Here is a 16,530-nt window from a genome sequence, read left to right as displayed (position 1 = left end):
AGCGGGACGGCGCGGGGAGGGGGTGTCCTACTTCTGCCAGGCAGGCTGGGGATTAGCTCCCGGAGCCCGGGCCCTGCAGTGCCCTCCCGCTCGTTAGCCCTCCCTGCAATTAATCCCTCCGAACGCCGGCTAATTACATCATCCCTCACGCAGCCGAGCTGACAGCGCTGCAGTGCTCGAGGGACGGGTGGGGGGTGTGGGGGCAACCCCAGCCAGGGATGGGGGCTCCGGCACTGGGGGCTTGGGCACGCCACGACCCCCCTGTTGGGGCAGGGACAGCTCCAGTGGGGGACACAGGGGGACAGGGACACACAGGGGATGGGACAGGCCTCGGGCACCCCATGGGGAGTGATGAGGGGGCCATGGGGTGCGTGGAGTGAGGGCTGTGCCAGGTAGGGCGCAGGGGGGCTGGACGGAGGTGCCCCCAGCGCTGTGCCGTGCGCCCTGGCGTGGCCGGCTGTACCGGGGACCCCCGAGGCACCACGGAGCCCCCGTGCCCGCAGGCGGGCTCTGCTCCGGTGCCGGCAGCGAGGCAGTTAACGGAGATTGTAGTCTCGTCTCCCTCTTAGGGCTCCGCTCCCGAACTGCAGCTTGAGTCAGTTGTGTGGAGGTGGCAGCGGCGGCAGCTCCGGCTGGCACACCGGCTCCGGCTGGCACACCGGCTCCGGTAGCCACGCCAGCCCTCGGCCGGCCCTGCACGGCTCCTGGGCCACCAGCACCCAGGTGAGGGGGGCGGCTGGGCAGGGCAGGGGCTCTGCACCCCTTTGCCGGGGGATGCTGAGCGGTGCCGCGGTGCCGGGGAGGGGACGGTGCCCACCGGAGCCGTGTGCCGGGGAGGGCAGGGCCCCGCGTGACTTCGCCGGGAAACTTCGGTCAGGAGGCACCAGCTCCGGGCACCGGGTGGGGGGCGGCTCTGCCCCAGCCTCGGCGTGTACTGGGCACAACTGGGGGCTGTGGATGGGGGCAAAGAACCCGGGGATGGGATGGGATGGGAACGGGGATGGGGATGGGGATGGGGTGGGGATGGGGTGGGGATGGAGCGGCAGAGCCAGCGTTGCAGCATCGCCTGGCCGAGCCCTGCCAGCACCCTGGTGGAGCACGGCAGCTCTGTGTCCCCAGCACTGGGAGCAGCAGGGCGGAGGGTGTCCCCGTGTCCCCCGCGGGCAGTGATCACCCCGTCACCCCAGGGTGCAGGGGCTGGGCGGGGAGGTTCTGTTCTGCACAAGGAGCGGGCTTGGGGCTGGGGCTGCCGGCGCTGCCCCTGCTCCTGCTCAGCCTCCCCGCCTCATCCCCCTGCCCAGCGGGCACCTCGTGGGGTGAGGCTGGGGGCAGAGCTGGGCACGGCCCCACAAAATCCACCCCGGGGCTCCAGCGAGTGCACAGGGGCAGAGCCGTGCCCGAGGGGCTGCCTGTCCGGGGGTGCCCCAGCTCCAGCTCACCCCGCGGTGCTCTGACACCTCGCAGGGCCACCACCGGGGCTGGAATCCACCACCGCACCTCCGAGAGGGTCCCTCAGGTCCCCAGCACCCACCGGGCCATCTCAGCCCTCTCTCCTCCTGCGCCCCTGCTCCGTGAGCCCCCCAAACCTCTGCCAGCGCCCTCCACCACCAGGGACCTGCACCCGGGCTCCAGCCCCACTCCTGGCACCGTGGGGCCCCGTGCCCTGGGCATGAGGGTCACCAGCCCGCTGCGCTGACAGCGAGGAAGGCAGCGGCCGCCCCGTCCCCCCCGCATGCCCTTCACCCACGGTGCCGCCTGCCCCCCGTCACGCCTGGCAGCCCCCCGTGCCGCTGCCACCATGGGCGAAGCGCCCGAGCCCTCCTCCCAGGCGCCGCTGGCCGTGCTCTCCAAGGTGGAGCTGCGGGTGAGCTGCAAGCACCTCCTGGACCGCGACACCCTCAACAAGTCGGACCCCTGCGTCCTGCTGCTCATGCAGTCCCAGGGGCAGTGGGTGGAGGTAGGCAGGGAAGGGGCCGGGCAGGGTGCTGGGCGCAAGGACGGGGGCACCGGGATGGGGACGGGAGTGGAGACAGCCCCAGGGTGGCCACGATGTCCGGCGGGGCCGAGGGCAGGGCAGGAGCTGGCAGCAGAGCGGGGAGCGAGGTGCAAGGTGCAGGAACTGACTTAGGGTGGGGTGTAGGGTGCAGGGATGGTGCAGGGCTGGGCACAGGCGCAGGCTGCGGGGTGCAAGGTGCAGGGCTCGAGGTGGAGTGAAGTGAAGGACGCGGGGTGTGAGGGACACGGGGTGTGAAGGGCAGGGCCCGGAGCTCCGGGTGCTGTGGGATGCTCGGGTGGTGCATGGGGACGGTGCAGAGCCCTGGCTTGGAGTGAGTCCCCCGGGACCCAGTGGCTCTGGCAGCATCAGGGGACGGGGTGCTCACGGTGTGGGGGTCCACACGGGCCCGGCCACCCCATGCCAGGGCCGTTTGATGCGCTGGCCGCCCCTGGAGTGCATCAGGGTTTGGGGGCTGCTGTGTCCCTGCTGGGGCTGAGGCTGGCTCCATCCCAGGGCTGCCCCCAGCTCAGCTTCTGCCTGGCTCCAGCAGCTCCGCGCTCGCTAATCACCGCTGCTCAGCCGGCAGATTTAGCGCTAAATCCCTCTGCGTGTAATTGACTCTGCTCGCCCGGGCTGGAGCCAGAACCGGAGCCAGGGCGGGCGGCGAGGGGCCCCGTGCCAGCTCGGGGATGCAGCACCCCCAGGCTGTGCCGTGCCATCGGGGCCGTGCTGGGCGAGGGCCACGTCCCAAGGGCAAGAGGACCCCTCCTGGGCTGCGTTTTGGTCCCCACCCGTGGCAGCGGGCAGGGCTGGTGGGCACTCACCCCTTGCTCAAAGAGAGCCATGGAAAAGGTGGGCCAGAGCCCGAGCATCGCCTCGATGCAGCCCCCGGTGATGTGGGGTCTGCCCCAGAGGGAGAGGTGCCTCAGCACCCAGGGGTGGCACCCAGGGGCACCTCTCCCTCCTGCGCCAGCACTGCCACCAGCCCCAAATCCGCCCCCGAGCTGGCTCCCGCCCCGGGTACAATCCCACCACAGCGACGCAGTGAGCCAGGGGCTTGAGCTGATTTAAGGATGAATTTCAGTGAGATGAGCATGGACCAGTTCTGCTTCTAAGGGCTAAATCCCCGTTTGTTCGGGGGGAAGGCATGGCCGGAGCTCCCACGGGCACGGTTTGAGGCGGTGCAGCCAGCGCCCGCCCGCCGGGACCCGGGGGCAGCCCCTTGGTGGTGCCGAGCGGCGGGGCTGGCGGAGCCCCCTCTGCCCCGCAGGTGGACCGCAGCGAGGTGATCAAGAGCAACCTGAACCCCGTCTTCGCCAAGATCTTCACGGTGGATTACTACTTCGAGGAGGTGCAGAAGCTGCGCTTCGAGGTGTACGACAGCCACGGGCACGCCGGCGTGGGCACGCACGACGATGACTTCTTGGGGGGCATGGAGTGCACCGTGGGGCAGGTGAGCCCCCCGCCGGGACCTCCCGCTCGCCCGCGGGCTGATGTCCCCTCCCCGAGCCCATCGTTTTTTGCAGATCGTGGCGCAGAAGCGGGTGACGAAGCCGCTGTTCCTCAAGTATGGGAAATTCGCAGGGAAATCCACCATCACGGTGAGCGGCCGGGCTGGGCTGAGGGTGGCAGCGGGACGGGATGCTGCAGTGGGATGAGCCGGGGGCAGCGGGGTGGCACTGAGCAGGGCACATGTGTGGGGGGACCCCAGTGACCCTCCTCCCATCCCGGCCATATATGCAGTTGCCCCACACATCCCAGATGGATTGGGGTCTCCCCGACAGCTGCTAACCACCCTGGGGGTCCCCGCGGTGCCAGGAGGCGCGTGGAGGATGGGAGGGAAGGAGGGCAGGGGGACAACACCACACCGGGTGCTGAGCACCCCACGGCCACCTCTCCCGGCAGGTCATCTCCGAGGAGATCTCGGGGAACAACGGCTACGTGGAGCTGGCATTTCGGGCCAAGAAGCTGGATGACAAGGTGGGATGGGGATGGGATGGGATGGGATGGGATGGGATGGGATGGGATGGGATGGGACGGGACGGGACGGGACGGGACGGGATGGGATGGGACAGCCTGTTCTCTGCTCTGTCCTGTCCCACCCTCTCCCCTCCAGGACCTCTTCAGCAAGTCCGACCCCTTCCTGGAGATCTACCGCATCGATGACGACCGCAGTGAGCAGCTGGTGTACCGCACCGAGGTGAGGCTTGGCTGGATCCCACCTGGGACCAACCCACGGGTCCCCAGCCCCACTGAGCCCCCTCTCGCCCCCCAGGTGGTGAAGAACAACCTGAGCCCCATCTGGGAGCCCTTCAAGGTCTCCCTGAACTCGCTCTGCAGCTGCGAGGAGAAGAGGAAGCTGAGGGTGAGGAAGGGCGATGGGGATCCCGTCCCCGGGATGGGGCGGGGGGGGGGGACACGCACCCAGCCGGGGCTGAGCCGTGTCCCCCGCAGTGCGTGGTGTGGGACTACGACTCGCGGGGCAAGCACGACTTCATCGGCGAGTTCTTCACCACCTTCGAGGAGATGCAGAAGGCGATGGGGGAAAACAAGGTGGAGAGGGGACGGGGGGCGTGGGGGTGTCCCCTGCGGGGCTGGGGGAGGCTCCGTGGGGAGGGGATGGCCGGGATGGGCTCCTCTGGGGACACCAGCCCCGGGTGGGTCATGGGGCTGTGGGGCTGGGGGGGCTGTCACGTTATGGGGCTGGGGGCTGTGGGGCTGGCCCCAGGCAGCGCGGGTGCCGCGTGCCGCAGGTGCAGTGGGAGTGCATGAACCCCAAGTACAAAATCAAGAAGCGCAACTACAAGAACTCGGGGGTGGTGGTGCTGCTGGACCTGAAGGTGAGTGCCTGCGTGCCGAGCCGTGCCGGGACAGGCTGCCGCGGGGCGGTGCAGGCTGGCAGCGGCTGAGGCACGTCGCCCCGGCAGATCCACAGGGTCTACTCCTTCCTGGACTACATCATGGGCGGCTGCCAGATCCACTTCACGGTGAGCAGCATCCCCCGGGGGGGCCGGGGCTGTGCCGTGGTGCCCCGGTGAGCAGGGACGGCAGCTCCTGGCCCTTGGGGACGTGGGGAGCTCACCGGCCCCCCCCCACTGTGCCAGGTGGCCATCGACTTCACGGCCTCCAACGGGGACCCCCGCAACAGCTGCTCCCTGCACTACATCAACCCCTACCAGCCCAACGAGTACCTCAAGGCTCTCGTAGCTGTGGGTGAGATCTGCCAGGACTACGACAGGTTGGTGGCTGCGGGGGGGGCCCTGGGGCTGGGACACCTTGGTGACAGCCACCCCAGGGCCAGGACGCCTTGGTCACGGCCACCCCGGTGCCGGCACACCCCCCCCGCCGTGCCGGGGCTCCTTGCACCCTTCCTTTGCAGCGATAAAAAATTCTCTGCTCTGGGCTTTGGTGCACGGATCCCCCCAAAATACGAGGTACGGGGGCGGCCGGGACCCCCCCGGGCCATGCCCATCCCTGCCAGCTCCCTGGCTGCCCCTCGCCCCTCTCCCCCCCAGGTCTCCCACGACTTCGCCATCAACTTCAACCCCGACAACGACGAGTGTGAGGGTGAGCCCGGCCCCGCTGCACGGCTGCCAGCCCCCGTCCCTGTGACCCCAGGGTGCAGCCGGGCCGCCCCCACACCCTGCACTCCCCCAGGCATCCAGGGCGTCGTGGAGTCCTACCAGAGCTGCCTGCCCAAAATCCAGCTCTACGGCCCCACCAACGTGGCCCCCATCATCTCCAAGGTGGCCCGCGTGGCGGCCGACGAGGAGCGGACCAAGGAGGCATCGGTAGGTCCCCGCGGGGCTCCGGCACGCCTTGGGGGCACTTACCTACAAGTGCATGGGGAGGGGGGGCTAATTAAAAGCCCGACAATTATTTACACTTGCTGACGAGAAGGGATTTAGGAAGATGCCAGCCTCTCCTGGACCTCGTGGGTGGTTTGGGGTGGAATCATTGATAATGTCATCCCACCCTGTGCGCACGGGGGGAGTGTGGCAGCAGTGCCCTGGTCTGGGCAGCCCCTCCAGAGCTTCCCTCCCCCCCCAGCAATACTTCATCCTGCTGATCCTGACGGATGGCGTGGTGACGGACATGGCAGACACACGGGAGGCCATCGTCCGCGCCTCCTACCTGCCCATGTCCATCATCATCGTGGGCGTGGGCAACGCCGACTTCACCGACATGCAGATCCTGGACGGGGACGACGGCGTCCTGCGCTCCCCCAGGGGCGAGCCCGTCCTGCGTGACATCGTCCAGTTCGTCCCCTTCCGGGAGTTCAAGAACGTGAGTGGGGGACGGTGGTGATCCCGTTCTTATCCCCTCTGGTCCCTGCAGGGGGCTGAGCATCACCAGCCCCCTGAGCCCCCCCGTCACCCGTCCCGCTCCATCCCGCAGGCGTCCCCGACGGCGCTGGCCAAGTGCGTGCTGGCTGAGGTGCCCAAGCAGGTGGTGGAGTACTACAGCTACAAGGCCTTCCCGCCCCGCTGCCCCCAGCCCGACACCCCCGACTCCAGCCTCAGCTCACCCCAGTGAGGGTGCCCGCATGGGGACTGGCACCGTGCCCCCACTGCACCCGGCCGGGGACACGGGGACAGCCCCGGTGCCCCGGTGCAGGGCGCCACGCCGTGCTGCACGGGGGCGGCCGGGTCCCCAGAGGGCACTGCCCGCTGCCGGTGGCCCGTGCCTGTGGCCCATCCCCGCTCCCTTTCCCTGTGCCCGCTGTCCTCGTGGCCCCCTGTGGTCCGTGCTTGTCTGTCGCTGTGATGCCGTTTCGGGGCTGCATGACGAACCCGTCCTCGGTGCGCGGGAGGCACCAGCCAATAAAGCAACCTGCCCCTTCCCTGCGCCGCGTGCTCTCTGGGGGACAGGGCCCCGTGGCAGTGCTGCCACATCCCGTGAAATCCCAAAGCATGGGCGCTCAATGGGGCAGAGGGATGGGCTCTGCTCCCCCCAAGTGCCCAAGCCCACGAGCACAGCCCCGTCCCGCAGCGAGGGGTCCCAAGGACGTAAGCGAGCAAAAGCTGAACGCACACACACCTGCCCAGCACTGCGCTGCCGCCTGACCACCTCGGCTACGTCACTCATTAGCAGGGATTTGTCACTTGAAAGCCACCGGCAGGTGAAAGAAGCAGTAGTGCTTTGTAGCTGCTGTGCTTTGGAGCAGCCACGGCTTTAAAGTTGTGCCGGAGCCGCCCCGCCACAGGGCTCCCACCCCGCTGCGCTGCCGGCCTGAAAATCCAGGGCAGCGGAGGCAGAGACAGAGCCGTGCTCCTGCCCCTGCCCAGCACAGTGCCTCTGCCACGTGCCGTGAGCCGTGTGCCATGAACCATGTGCCATGTGCTGTGTGCCATGAGCCCCGTGCCATGTGCCGTGAGCTATGAGCCCTGTGCCATGGGCCATGTGCTGTGCCACGCGTGCTGTGCCATGCGCTCCATGATGTATGTTGCTTGGTGTGTGCCGTGTGCCGTGTGCTGTGTGCTCTGTGCCGTGTGCCGTGCTGCTGCCATGTGCTGCACAGCGCTCTGAGGCTGGCTGTGCCAAGCCCCACGTGCTGCTCTCGGCGTGCCAGCTGCCTCACGCCGTGTGCTGTGTGACACCGCGTGCCACGTGCCGTGTGCCATCCAACGTGCGCCATGCACCGTGCGCCATTCACCGTGTGCCATGTGCCATGGGTCTTTTGCCATGTGCCACGCACTGTGCCGTTCACCATGTGCCGTGTGCCACCATCCTGCCACCTGCAGCTGCTCATGGGGAGGTGACATCTGCCCTGGGAGAGGGGGGGGAAACCCCAAGGCCACCACGGGGCTGCAGCTGTGGCCTGGGGCAGCAGTCATGGGGCAGGAGCCACCCCAGATCCTGCTCCCCGTGCTCCCCCCCAGGGACACCGCTGTCAACTTGTCAGGGTGCTGGCACAGGGCTCACAGCCCGGCCCCATCCACGCGGCCGTGGCTGCACGGAGCTGCCCGTGCCCCTCTCCATGGGGCTGCTGTGGGGCTGCCAGCTGCGGGCAGAGCGCGGTGCCCGCAGCGCCCCGATCCGTCGCGTATTTATAGCGCCTGAATCATCCCCCTATAAAGCAGGATAATGGACGTCACCATGGAAACCCAGCGCCTGATGAGGCTGCGGCTGCGTTCGGCCCTCAACGCAGGCAGGGGGTGCCCGGGCCCCCTCCAGCACTGCCCCACTCACACAGGGGCGCAGGGGTCCCCTTGGGCTGGGGGTGCCGGTGTCCCCAGGGGGGTCCCGCTGCCCGTCCCCGCTCAGCTGAGCCCCGACCAGGCAGGGTGGGTGGTGGGTGCCCCGCCGGTCCTCGCACCTCCCTGGAGCACTTTGCCATGCTGAGCGAGCAGGAGATGTTTAGTTCACGGGGTTAATTATTCACTTTTCCTGCATTTTATGAGCATTTTATAAGGCAATTGCCTGGAATGCATCAGGATGAGGCAGGGCCCATGGGCATGCTGCTGGGGGGCATGAGCCTTCAGGGCAAAAAACCCACGAGGGGATGGGGCAGGTGGGTGCCAGTGGCTGCTCAGGGCACTGCGGCCAGCACAGGGCTTCAGGAGGGGCACGGGCGTGCACCGGGGCAGAGAGGGGCACTGCGGGGCTGGGACCCCGAGTTCTGCTGAAGATGACACCTGGCAGCCCGCCACGGCCCCCCTGACCGTCACCCACACCCAAGATAATGTCCCTGGGGATGGGTTCCTGCCCTGATCTGTCCCTGATAACGCCTCGCACTTCCCGGCACCACCAGCACGGCACTGCCTGCCCCACACCCCTCATCCAGCATGGGAATTACAATAAATATTTATTTTTTTCCTGAGCGGGGCTCTGCTCCCTGCTGGGCCGGAGGAAGGAAGGCGTCAGGGCCACCAAGGAGCAGGATGGCCCCGAGGACGGTGGCGGTGTGTGGCCGGAAACATCCCAAAGAAGGGGCACGGAGCAGCTGCTTCCCATCGCCACCTCCGGCCCCAAGGGTCTATAAGTTACGGGGTCAGGGCCCCCGGCCCTCACACCATGGACCAGTGGACGCTGAGGTCAATGTCAGGCATTTCCTCCTGGTAGACGCGGTCGAAGAGGGCGTTTTGCCGCGGGGAGAAGTGGTCGCGCCAGTCCCCCACCACCCCTGCGGGATGGGAAGGACCCGGTGGGACCGGGGCGCGGGGCGACGCCGGCACCGCCGCGCCCGCCGCCCCCCGCGCCCCCTCACCTTTGCGCATGAATTTCCCCTGGCTGTGGTCCATGATCTCGCGGGGGATGAGGGTGTAGTTGGTCATGGCGTTGTCCCGCATGGCGGAGAAGCTGCAGTGCTGCTCCAGGGCCTCCAACGTCTCCGGCCCCAGGGGGCAGCCCAGGAAGGTGCTGAGCCGCTGCGCCGTGCCCCGCAGGTCCTGCGGCACGGGGGGGGGGTCAGCTGGGGGGGCTGGGACATGGGGCTGGGGGACACGGGGACACAGGGCTCACCCGGTGCAGCTCCTCGTAGGTGATGTAGAAGATGTCCAGGAGCTGCCGCTGGCCCAGCCAGCCCTTGACGTGGTCGAACCAGGAGCCGTAGTGCACTGCGGGGAGCCTGGGGGTGATGCGAGCCCGCGGCCGGCCCCCCCCCCCCCCCGGAGTGCCCCCCACTCACACCCCTGGGCCCCCCCAGCCCTTACCAGTGCCCTCGAGGAACTGCTGGAGGAAGGCGTCGAAGGAGACGGGGTCGGGCAGGAATTTGGCCAGGCGGTGGAAGTAGTAGAAGGAGACGACGACATCCTTGGGGTTCCTGGCCACGTAGATCACCTGGGGGGGGGGGGACACACTGCTCTCAGCGCTGCGGCAGCGAGGGGGTTTCCAGGCTCTGTCCCCACCTCTCCACTGCACCCTCAGAAAGTCCCTGGCAGCTGCCCCAGCCGGGGGAAGCCCCAGCGACATGGGGACCCCCCCCCGCCTGCCCGGCTCCCCTCACCTTGGCCTTGCTCCCCTGCAGCAGGGGGGCCAGGACGCGGGCAGGCAGGTGGCTGGTGATGAGGCGGTGCGTGGCCGTGTCCCGCAGCGCGCCCCTGAAGTGGATCTGCTCCAGCCAGGGCGCCCGCTCCCAGTTGGGGATGGTCTTGGCCGGCAGCGCGTCCCCGCGGCTGTACAGCAGCGTCAGGATCTCCTGCATCCACGTGGTGCCTGGGGAAGGGGGCGTCAGGGCACTGCCACCCCGCACGGGCACCGCCATGCACAACACCACGGCATGGCGTGGCACGGGATGGCATTGTGTGGCTTGATACACCGTGGCGTGGCACGGCATGGCACAGAGTGGCACAGAGTGGCACAGCATGGCACAGCATGGCACAGAGTGGCACAGCATGGCACAGCGTGGCACAGCATGGCACAGTGTGGCACAGCATGGCACAGAGTGGCACAGCATGGCACAGCGTGGCACGGCACGGCACGGTGTGGCACAACATGGCACAGTGAGGCACGGCGTGGCACAGTGTGGCACAGCATGGCATGGCACAGCGTGGCACAGCATGGCACAGCGTGGCACGGCACGGCATGGCACGGCACAGCACTCCATGGCTTGACTTGCCACGGCACAGCACGGTGCTGTATGCCACGTAACAGCTCAGCACAGCATGGCTCCTGGCACGGCGCGGAGCGAGGTGGCGCAGGGCAGCAGCAGCAGCAGCGTGGGATCACTGCCCCACTGAGCCCCAGAAGCCATAACCCCCCCCGGGGATGGGGCTGGGGACAGGGACAGGGACAGGAATGGGGTCGGGGCTGTGGACACAGCAGGGGTAGGTGTGGGGTGGCCGCCTCCACCCCACGGAGCAGTGGGGCTGAGCCCCCTGACATGGGGCTGTGCTGGGGGAAGGGGAGGCAGTGGCGGTGCAGGGCTGGGGCACGGAGCCCTCCGGGGCTGGCCGAGGGCCCGGCCACATTCCAGCCACGTCGGCAGCACCAGGGCCTGCCGCGAGCAGGGGCTGCACGGCAGAGCTCCCCCCATCCCCATCCCCATCCCCATCCCCATCCCCATCCCCATCCCCACCCCCATCCCCACCCTCATCCCCATCCCTCCGCCCTGGGGGTCCCCATGGCCGTCCCCGTACCCCATCCCTGTCCCCCCCTCCTCGACACCTCTCACCTGATTTGGGGTAGGTGACGATGACCACGTCGGTGTCTCGGAAGGGGAAGGTGGTGGCGAACTGCAGGGACTCCTTGGTGTGGAGGTGCCCGGGCAGGGCGATGCCAGCGAAGGTCTCCGTCACCTCCAGCCGCTCCATGGCCCGGCCGCGCGGGACGTGCCGGGGACAGCCCTTAAATAGCTGCAGAAGAGGAAGCCAGACCCGGCGGGTGCAGGGCGTGGGGCTGGGCCCCCCCGGCGCATTCCTGGCAGGGGGCCGGGGGCGGTGGCGGGGGCCGGCGCGGGGGGAAAGCTGCCGCGGGGCTGGGGGCTGCGGGGCCATCCCCAGGTTGGGGCCATGCTTGGGGGGACGCGCAGCCGGACCCACCGGGGATGTGGGGGGAGTTTGGAGGGGCTGAGAGCCCCCCAGCGGGGCCAGGGGTGCTCAGGGCCCTCGCTGGCACAGACGGTGAGCCACGTGCCGTGGGGTGCCAGCCCCACACCGTGCCCCACACGATGCAGGCCTCGGTGCCCCACAGCCAAGCTCGCCATGCTGCAGTGGGGGGGTCCAGCCCGGCCACCCCATGGTGAGGAGCTGGGGCTGGGCTTGCTCCATGTGGCTCCTCACCGCTCCCACTGCCCCACGGTGCCGCTCCTTGCCCACGGCCACCATCAGGATGCACCCCACGGTGTGTGACGGGGCGCAGGCAGGGCAGTGCCTCAGTTTCCCCCCGTGGCAGCAGCAGCAGCAGCACCGCTGCCCCACCGCCGCCCCCCAGCATGGGGCTGCCTGGGCAGGGAGCCCTGGGGCGCGCTGGAGCTCGGCCACCGCCCAGCGCCATGGCGGGGGCTGGCTCTGGGGTGGCCGGAGCCCGTTCCAGCCCCGTGCGCAGACACACGAGCCAGAAAACATTGCACAGCCGCCACAGGGAGCAGCCACCCGAACGTCCCGGGGACAGCGGTGAGCTGGGGACAGGGGGACAGGGGCAGCGGGCCCTGCTGAGACCCCTCCCGGGGGACGTGGGGCACAGGGCTGGGTGCTGGCAGCGGGGAGGCCGAGGCGCGGGTGGGACCGGCGTTTTTCCAGCAGAAAAATCTGCACTGCGTTAGAGGGGCCGGGAGAGTAACCACAGCTATGCCGAGAGGCCCCGGCGCGTCCCCGTGCCACCCGTGCCGTGCCGGGGGGAGGCCGTCGCGGTGCCCAGGCGCTGCCAGAGCACCCCGGGCACGGGGTGCAAGGGTGGGTTTATGGCCGGGGCTCCTGGTTACTGATTTACCACGGGAGGGGAAGGACGGCGAGGCCGGGCAGCTGCGAGCATTCGGCAGGCTCCCACGGCGGTGGCAGGACAGCGGGCTCGTCCCGGAGGAGCCAGAGGCGCCCGTACCCACACGGGGCGAGGATGCTGCGCTGGAGCGTGCTGCTGCTGTGCCTGCTCCTGCCCTGCTCGGAGCAGCAGTACCTGGAGCAGGCCAAGCGCATCATGGAGACCACGCCGGTCATCGATGGGTGAGCGCAGGGCCCGGGGGGGGGCTCGGTTCCTGCAAAACTCCCAGGCACAGAAAGCCCCACGGCCCTGCCGGGGGGATGCCCGTGCCGTGCACCCCGGGGACGCGTGGGGCCGGCCTCGCCGGGGGATCCCCGCACGGTGCACCCGGGGCTGCACAACCACGGGGGATCCCCGGACACCACGAAGCCGGGCCGGGAATGGGGCTGGTACTGGGAAACGGGGCCAGGCTGCCCCAGGGAAAGTCCTGCAGAGCCGTGTCCCAAGGGACATTCCCGGTCCCTTGCCAGGACGTCCCGGACGCTGTTCCTGGAGGTGGGGTCGGGTCCTTGGTGGCATCCCCACGGCTCCTTGGGGTGTGCGGCCACCTCCTGGCCCGGAACAGCCCTGGCAGAGGGAGCAGTGACAGAGGAGCAGGAGGATGTGGCAGGGCCACGATGCGGGAGGGAAGAGGTGGGAGCTGGCCCGTGCGTCTGCCCCGAGAACTTCCCCAGAAATGCCGCAGGGTACATGACGCCACGGGTACATGACGCCACGTGGTGGTGACAACCCCACAACGGTGACATCCCCACGGCGGTGACAGCAACGTCCCTGGGTGGGGATGCTGGGCTGCCTCCCCCAAGTGCAGGAGGGAGCCCTGCGGTGGGCGAGGGCTGCGTGGGGATGGGCGTGGGGGGCTGCGCAGAGGGGTCCCAGTGGGGTGACCGCCCCTGCTCTTGGTCTGAGCAGCTTGGGTGGCTCCTCCTGGAGGGCATGGATGGGTGGGAGGGGGGGAGGAGGAGGAGGAGGAGGGAGGGACATGGACGGACAGATGGACAGAGGGAGGGACAGGCGGAGGGAAGGAGAGAGGGAGGGGCAAAGGAAGGGAGGGATGGAGGGAGGGGTTATGGAGAGAGGGAGAGATGGAGAGAGGGAGAGAGGGAGGAAGGGGTGGATGGATGGATGGATGGATGGATGGATGGATGGATGGATGGATGGATGGATGGATGGATGGATGGATGGATGGAGGGATGGATGGAGGGATGGATGGAGGGATGGATGGAGGGATGGGTGGAGGGATGGGTGAGTGGATGGGCAGGCAGCCAGGGGTCCTGGGCAGGTAGCTGGGCAGCTGTCTGGCTGACTGGACAGACAGACAGACGGACAGACAGCCCCTCACTCCTCTCTCTCCCCGGCCCAGGCACAACGACCTGCCCTGGCAGCTCCTCAAAAGGTTCAACAACCGGCTGGGGCTGCCGGAGTCCAACCTCACGCAGCTGAACGGCACGCACACCAACATCCCCAAGCTGAACACCGGCCACGTGGGCGGCCAGGTGGGGGCGGCGAGTGGGGCGCGGGCACCGGGGAGACCCCAAAACGGGGTCTGGGCTCTCACCCCCTGCCTCCTTGTACAGTTCTGGTCGGTGTACGTGCCCTGCGAGACGCAGAACAAGGACGCGGTGAAGCGCACGCTGGAGCAGATCGACGTGGTGCACCGCATGTGCCAGCTCTACCCCGAGACCTTCGCCTGCGTCGTCGACAGCGCCGGTGAGCGGGTGTGGGACCGGCGGCGGGGGGCGAGGGGCTGCCGGTGCCCGTGCTCGGCTGAGTGCCCCCTGCCCGCCCGCAGGCATCGAGGAGGCTTTTCGGAACAAGAAGGTGGCCAGCCTCATCGGCGTGGAGGGCGGCCACTCCATCGACAGCAGCCTGGGCGTCCTGCGCACCTTCTACCAGCTGGGCGTCCGCTACATGACCCTCACCCACAGCTGCAACACGCCCTGGTGCGGGGGCACGGCTGGGGTTGGGGGTGGCGGGGACGGGGAGGAGGCTGGGGGGGCTTTTGGGGGGCTGCTCTGACGCTCTGCTGGCTCTGCAGGGCTGACAACTGGCTGGTGGACACGGCGGAGGAGTCGCCCGTGCACCACGGCCTCTCGGCTTTTGGGAAGGTGAGCGGGGATGGAGCTGGGGGGGGGACATGGTTTGGGGACAGCCAGCCCCTGGTGCACGGTGTCCCCCCGTGGGGCTGCCCCAGCCCTCACCCCGTCCCTGCAGACCGTGGTGGAGGAGATGAACCGCCTGGGCATGATCGTGGACCTGGCCCACGTCTCGGTGGACACCATGAGGATGGTGCTGAACATCTCCAAAGCCCCCGTCATCTTCAGCCACTCCTCCGCCTACGGCCTCTGCCCGCACCGCCGCAACGTGCCGGACGACGTGCTGGGGATGGTGGTGAGCACCCAGCACCAGCGGGGGGCACGGGGGGGTCCGGCAGGGCTGCCCAGGGGGCTCAGCACCACCTCCTCTCCCCCAGGCCGCCAAGGAAGGGCTGGTGATGGTCAACTTCTACAACGACTACGTGACCTGCAGTGACAAGGCCAACCTGACCGACGTGGCGAGTGAGGCAGCGGGCAGGGACTTCGGGGGGGGGTGAGGGGAGGGGTGCGGTGTCCCCCCACCTGCTCAACCTCCCCCCTGCACCCTCAGACCACATGGACTACGTGAAGAAGGTGGCAGGCCCCCAGTCCGTCGGCTTTGGTGGGGACTACGACGGTGTCACGAGGTAACGCGGGTGGCAGCGCGCAGGGACTGGGACGGGGTGGCCCAAAAGGTCAGGATCAGCCATGGGGTGCCCCCATGCCCTGCCTGGGGGGCTGGGGGGGGACACGGGGGTGCTGCCAGGCCAGGCTCTGAGCCTTGGGGTGCCACAGAGTCCCCACGGGCCTGGAGGACGTCTCCACCTACCCGGAGCTGGTGGCGGAGCTGCTGCGCAGGGGCTGGACGGAGCAGGAGGTGAGGGCGGCGCTGGCGGACAACCTGCTCCGTGTCTTCAGGAAGGTGGAGGAGGTGAGTGGGGCACGGGGATGTGCAGGGTGCTGGGACGTGGGGACGCACGGATAAGCGGGGCACCAGGGTGCTCGGGGACGTAGGGGGGCACAGGGACACGCGGGGCAGCACCGTGAGGGTGCCGCGGGGCGGCGCGGCACGCGGGGACCCCAACTCACCGCAGGAACCCACCTTGTCCCCCCGCAGGTGAAGGTGTCCCTGCAGGGCATGGCACCCCTGGAGGAGCCCATCGCCCTCGAGGAGCTGTCGGGGGAGTGCAGGACGAGCTACGGCTACAGCGACACCAGCGACACCAGCAACACCAGCGGGGCCGGCCCAGCCCCGCTCCTGCCGGCAGCCCTGGTGCTGGCGCTGCCCCTGCTCAGCACCCTGCTCTCCTAGCATCCTGCTGAGGGTGCTGGGCACCCCCGGCACGGCCGGATCCTGCCGCACCTTACCCCGAGCAAAATGAAGCCGTGCCAGGCAGCGCGCATCGCCCCCGAGCCCCCAGGGTTTGCGTGGTGGGGCTGGCACCTGCCCCGCTGCGGTGATGAGCCACCACGGCGTGCCACCGGCCATCCCGGCACCCTGATGGCACCCCGGCACAGCACCGGGCACCCAAGGGTGGTGGAGGCACTCGGTGGGTGCCCACCCCGGGGCAGCAGCCAGGCTGCCACCACACCAGGAGTGAGACATCACCACAACACCCGGCCAGGTGGCGGCGGGGCTGCCTCCGCAGGATGCTTCCATTAATCATTAGCGAATTAATTGGTTACTCAATCATCTTCTTAGCAATTTCCTCTCGCATTTGGGAACAGCCTGTCTTCGCAGCGGAGGCGGCTTTGGGCACCGGGGAAAACAAGCTCGCGAGGCAGAGCCACCTTCCTGTGCCATTCGCGGCTTGGCTGCGGCGCGGAGCCCGGCTGCCAGGAGGAGGGGAGGGGACGAGCCCCCAGCCCCCCCCGGCTGGCACCCACCAGCGCTGGGTGCTCGCGATGGGAAAGGGCAGAGCTCCTGGGGGGGGCAGCTCCCCCTTGGCAAGCCCAAATTTCCCCCCACGAGGTTCTGGGAGAGGTTTGGGGAAGGGCGCAGGGAGCCAGGCGGCTCCAAAACGCTGCCGGGAAAAGCAGCGG

General features: G+C 68.9%; 3 protein-coding genes across 3 annotated transcripts; 2 read left to right on the top strand and 1 right to left on the bottom strand.

Annotated features, from left to right (window-relative positions):
- Positions 1-1,732: 1,732 nt before the first annotated feature.
- On the top strand, positions 1,733-6,532 carry CPNE7 (copine 7; the record flags this gene model as incomplete). Its single annotated transcript, XM_084294681.1, has 15 exons — positions 1,733-1,957; positions 3,267-3,449; positions 3,523-3,597; positions 3,902-3,976; positions 4,113-4,196; positions 4,272-4,361; positions 4,451-4,549; positions 4,750-4,836; positions 4,924-4,983; positions 5,101-5,234; positions 5,376-5,430; positions 5,512-5,563; positions 5,654-5,787; positions 6,047-6,283; positions 6,395-6,532. The coding sequence occupies 15 exons, from the start codon at positions 1,733-1,735 to the stop codon at positions 6,530-6,532; spliced, it is 1,728 nt and encodes a 575-aa protein (XP_084150807.1).
- A 2,296-nt stretch (positions 6,533-8,828) lies between these two features.
- On the bottom strand, positions 8,829-11,250 carry LOC311214206 (sulfotransferase 2B1-like; the record flags this gene model as incomplete). Its single annotated transcript, XM_084294685.1, has 6 exons — positions 8,829-9,122; positions 9,207-9,387; positions 9,461-9,555; positions 9,652-9,778; positions 9,945-10,153; positions 11,112-11,250. 6 exons carry the CDS (start codon positions 11,248-11,250, stop codon positions 9,007-9,009), a joined length of 867 nt encoding a protein of 288 aa, XP_084150811.1. The 3' UTR covers positions 8,829-9,006.
- A 1,240-nt stretch (positions 11,251-12,490) lies between these two features.
- DPEP1 (dipeptidase 1) lies at positions 12,491-15,799 on the top strand (the record flags this gene model as incomplete). Its single annotated transcript, XM_084294684.1, has 10 exons — positions 12,491-12,597; positions 13,776-13,908; positions 13,990-14,122; positions 14,205-14,355; positions 14,451-14,520; positions 14,627-14,803; positions 14,886-14,970; positions 15,059-15,134; positions 15,283-15,418; positions 15,605-15,799. 10 exons carry the CDS (start codon positions 12,491-12,493, stop codon positions 15,797-15,799), a joined length of 1,263 nt encoding a protein of 420 aa, XP_084150810.1.
- Positions 15,800-16,530: the final 731 nt, after the last annotated feature.

Source organism: Netta rufina (genome assembly GCF_964035555.1).
Source record: "Netta rufina genome assembly, chromosome: 13".
NCBI classification, from domain to species: Eukaryota; Metazoa; Chordata; class Aves; order Anseriformes; family Anatidae; genus Netta; species Netta rufina.
This window is presented reverse-complemented; position numbering and strand designations above follow the sequence as displayed.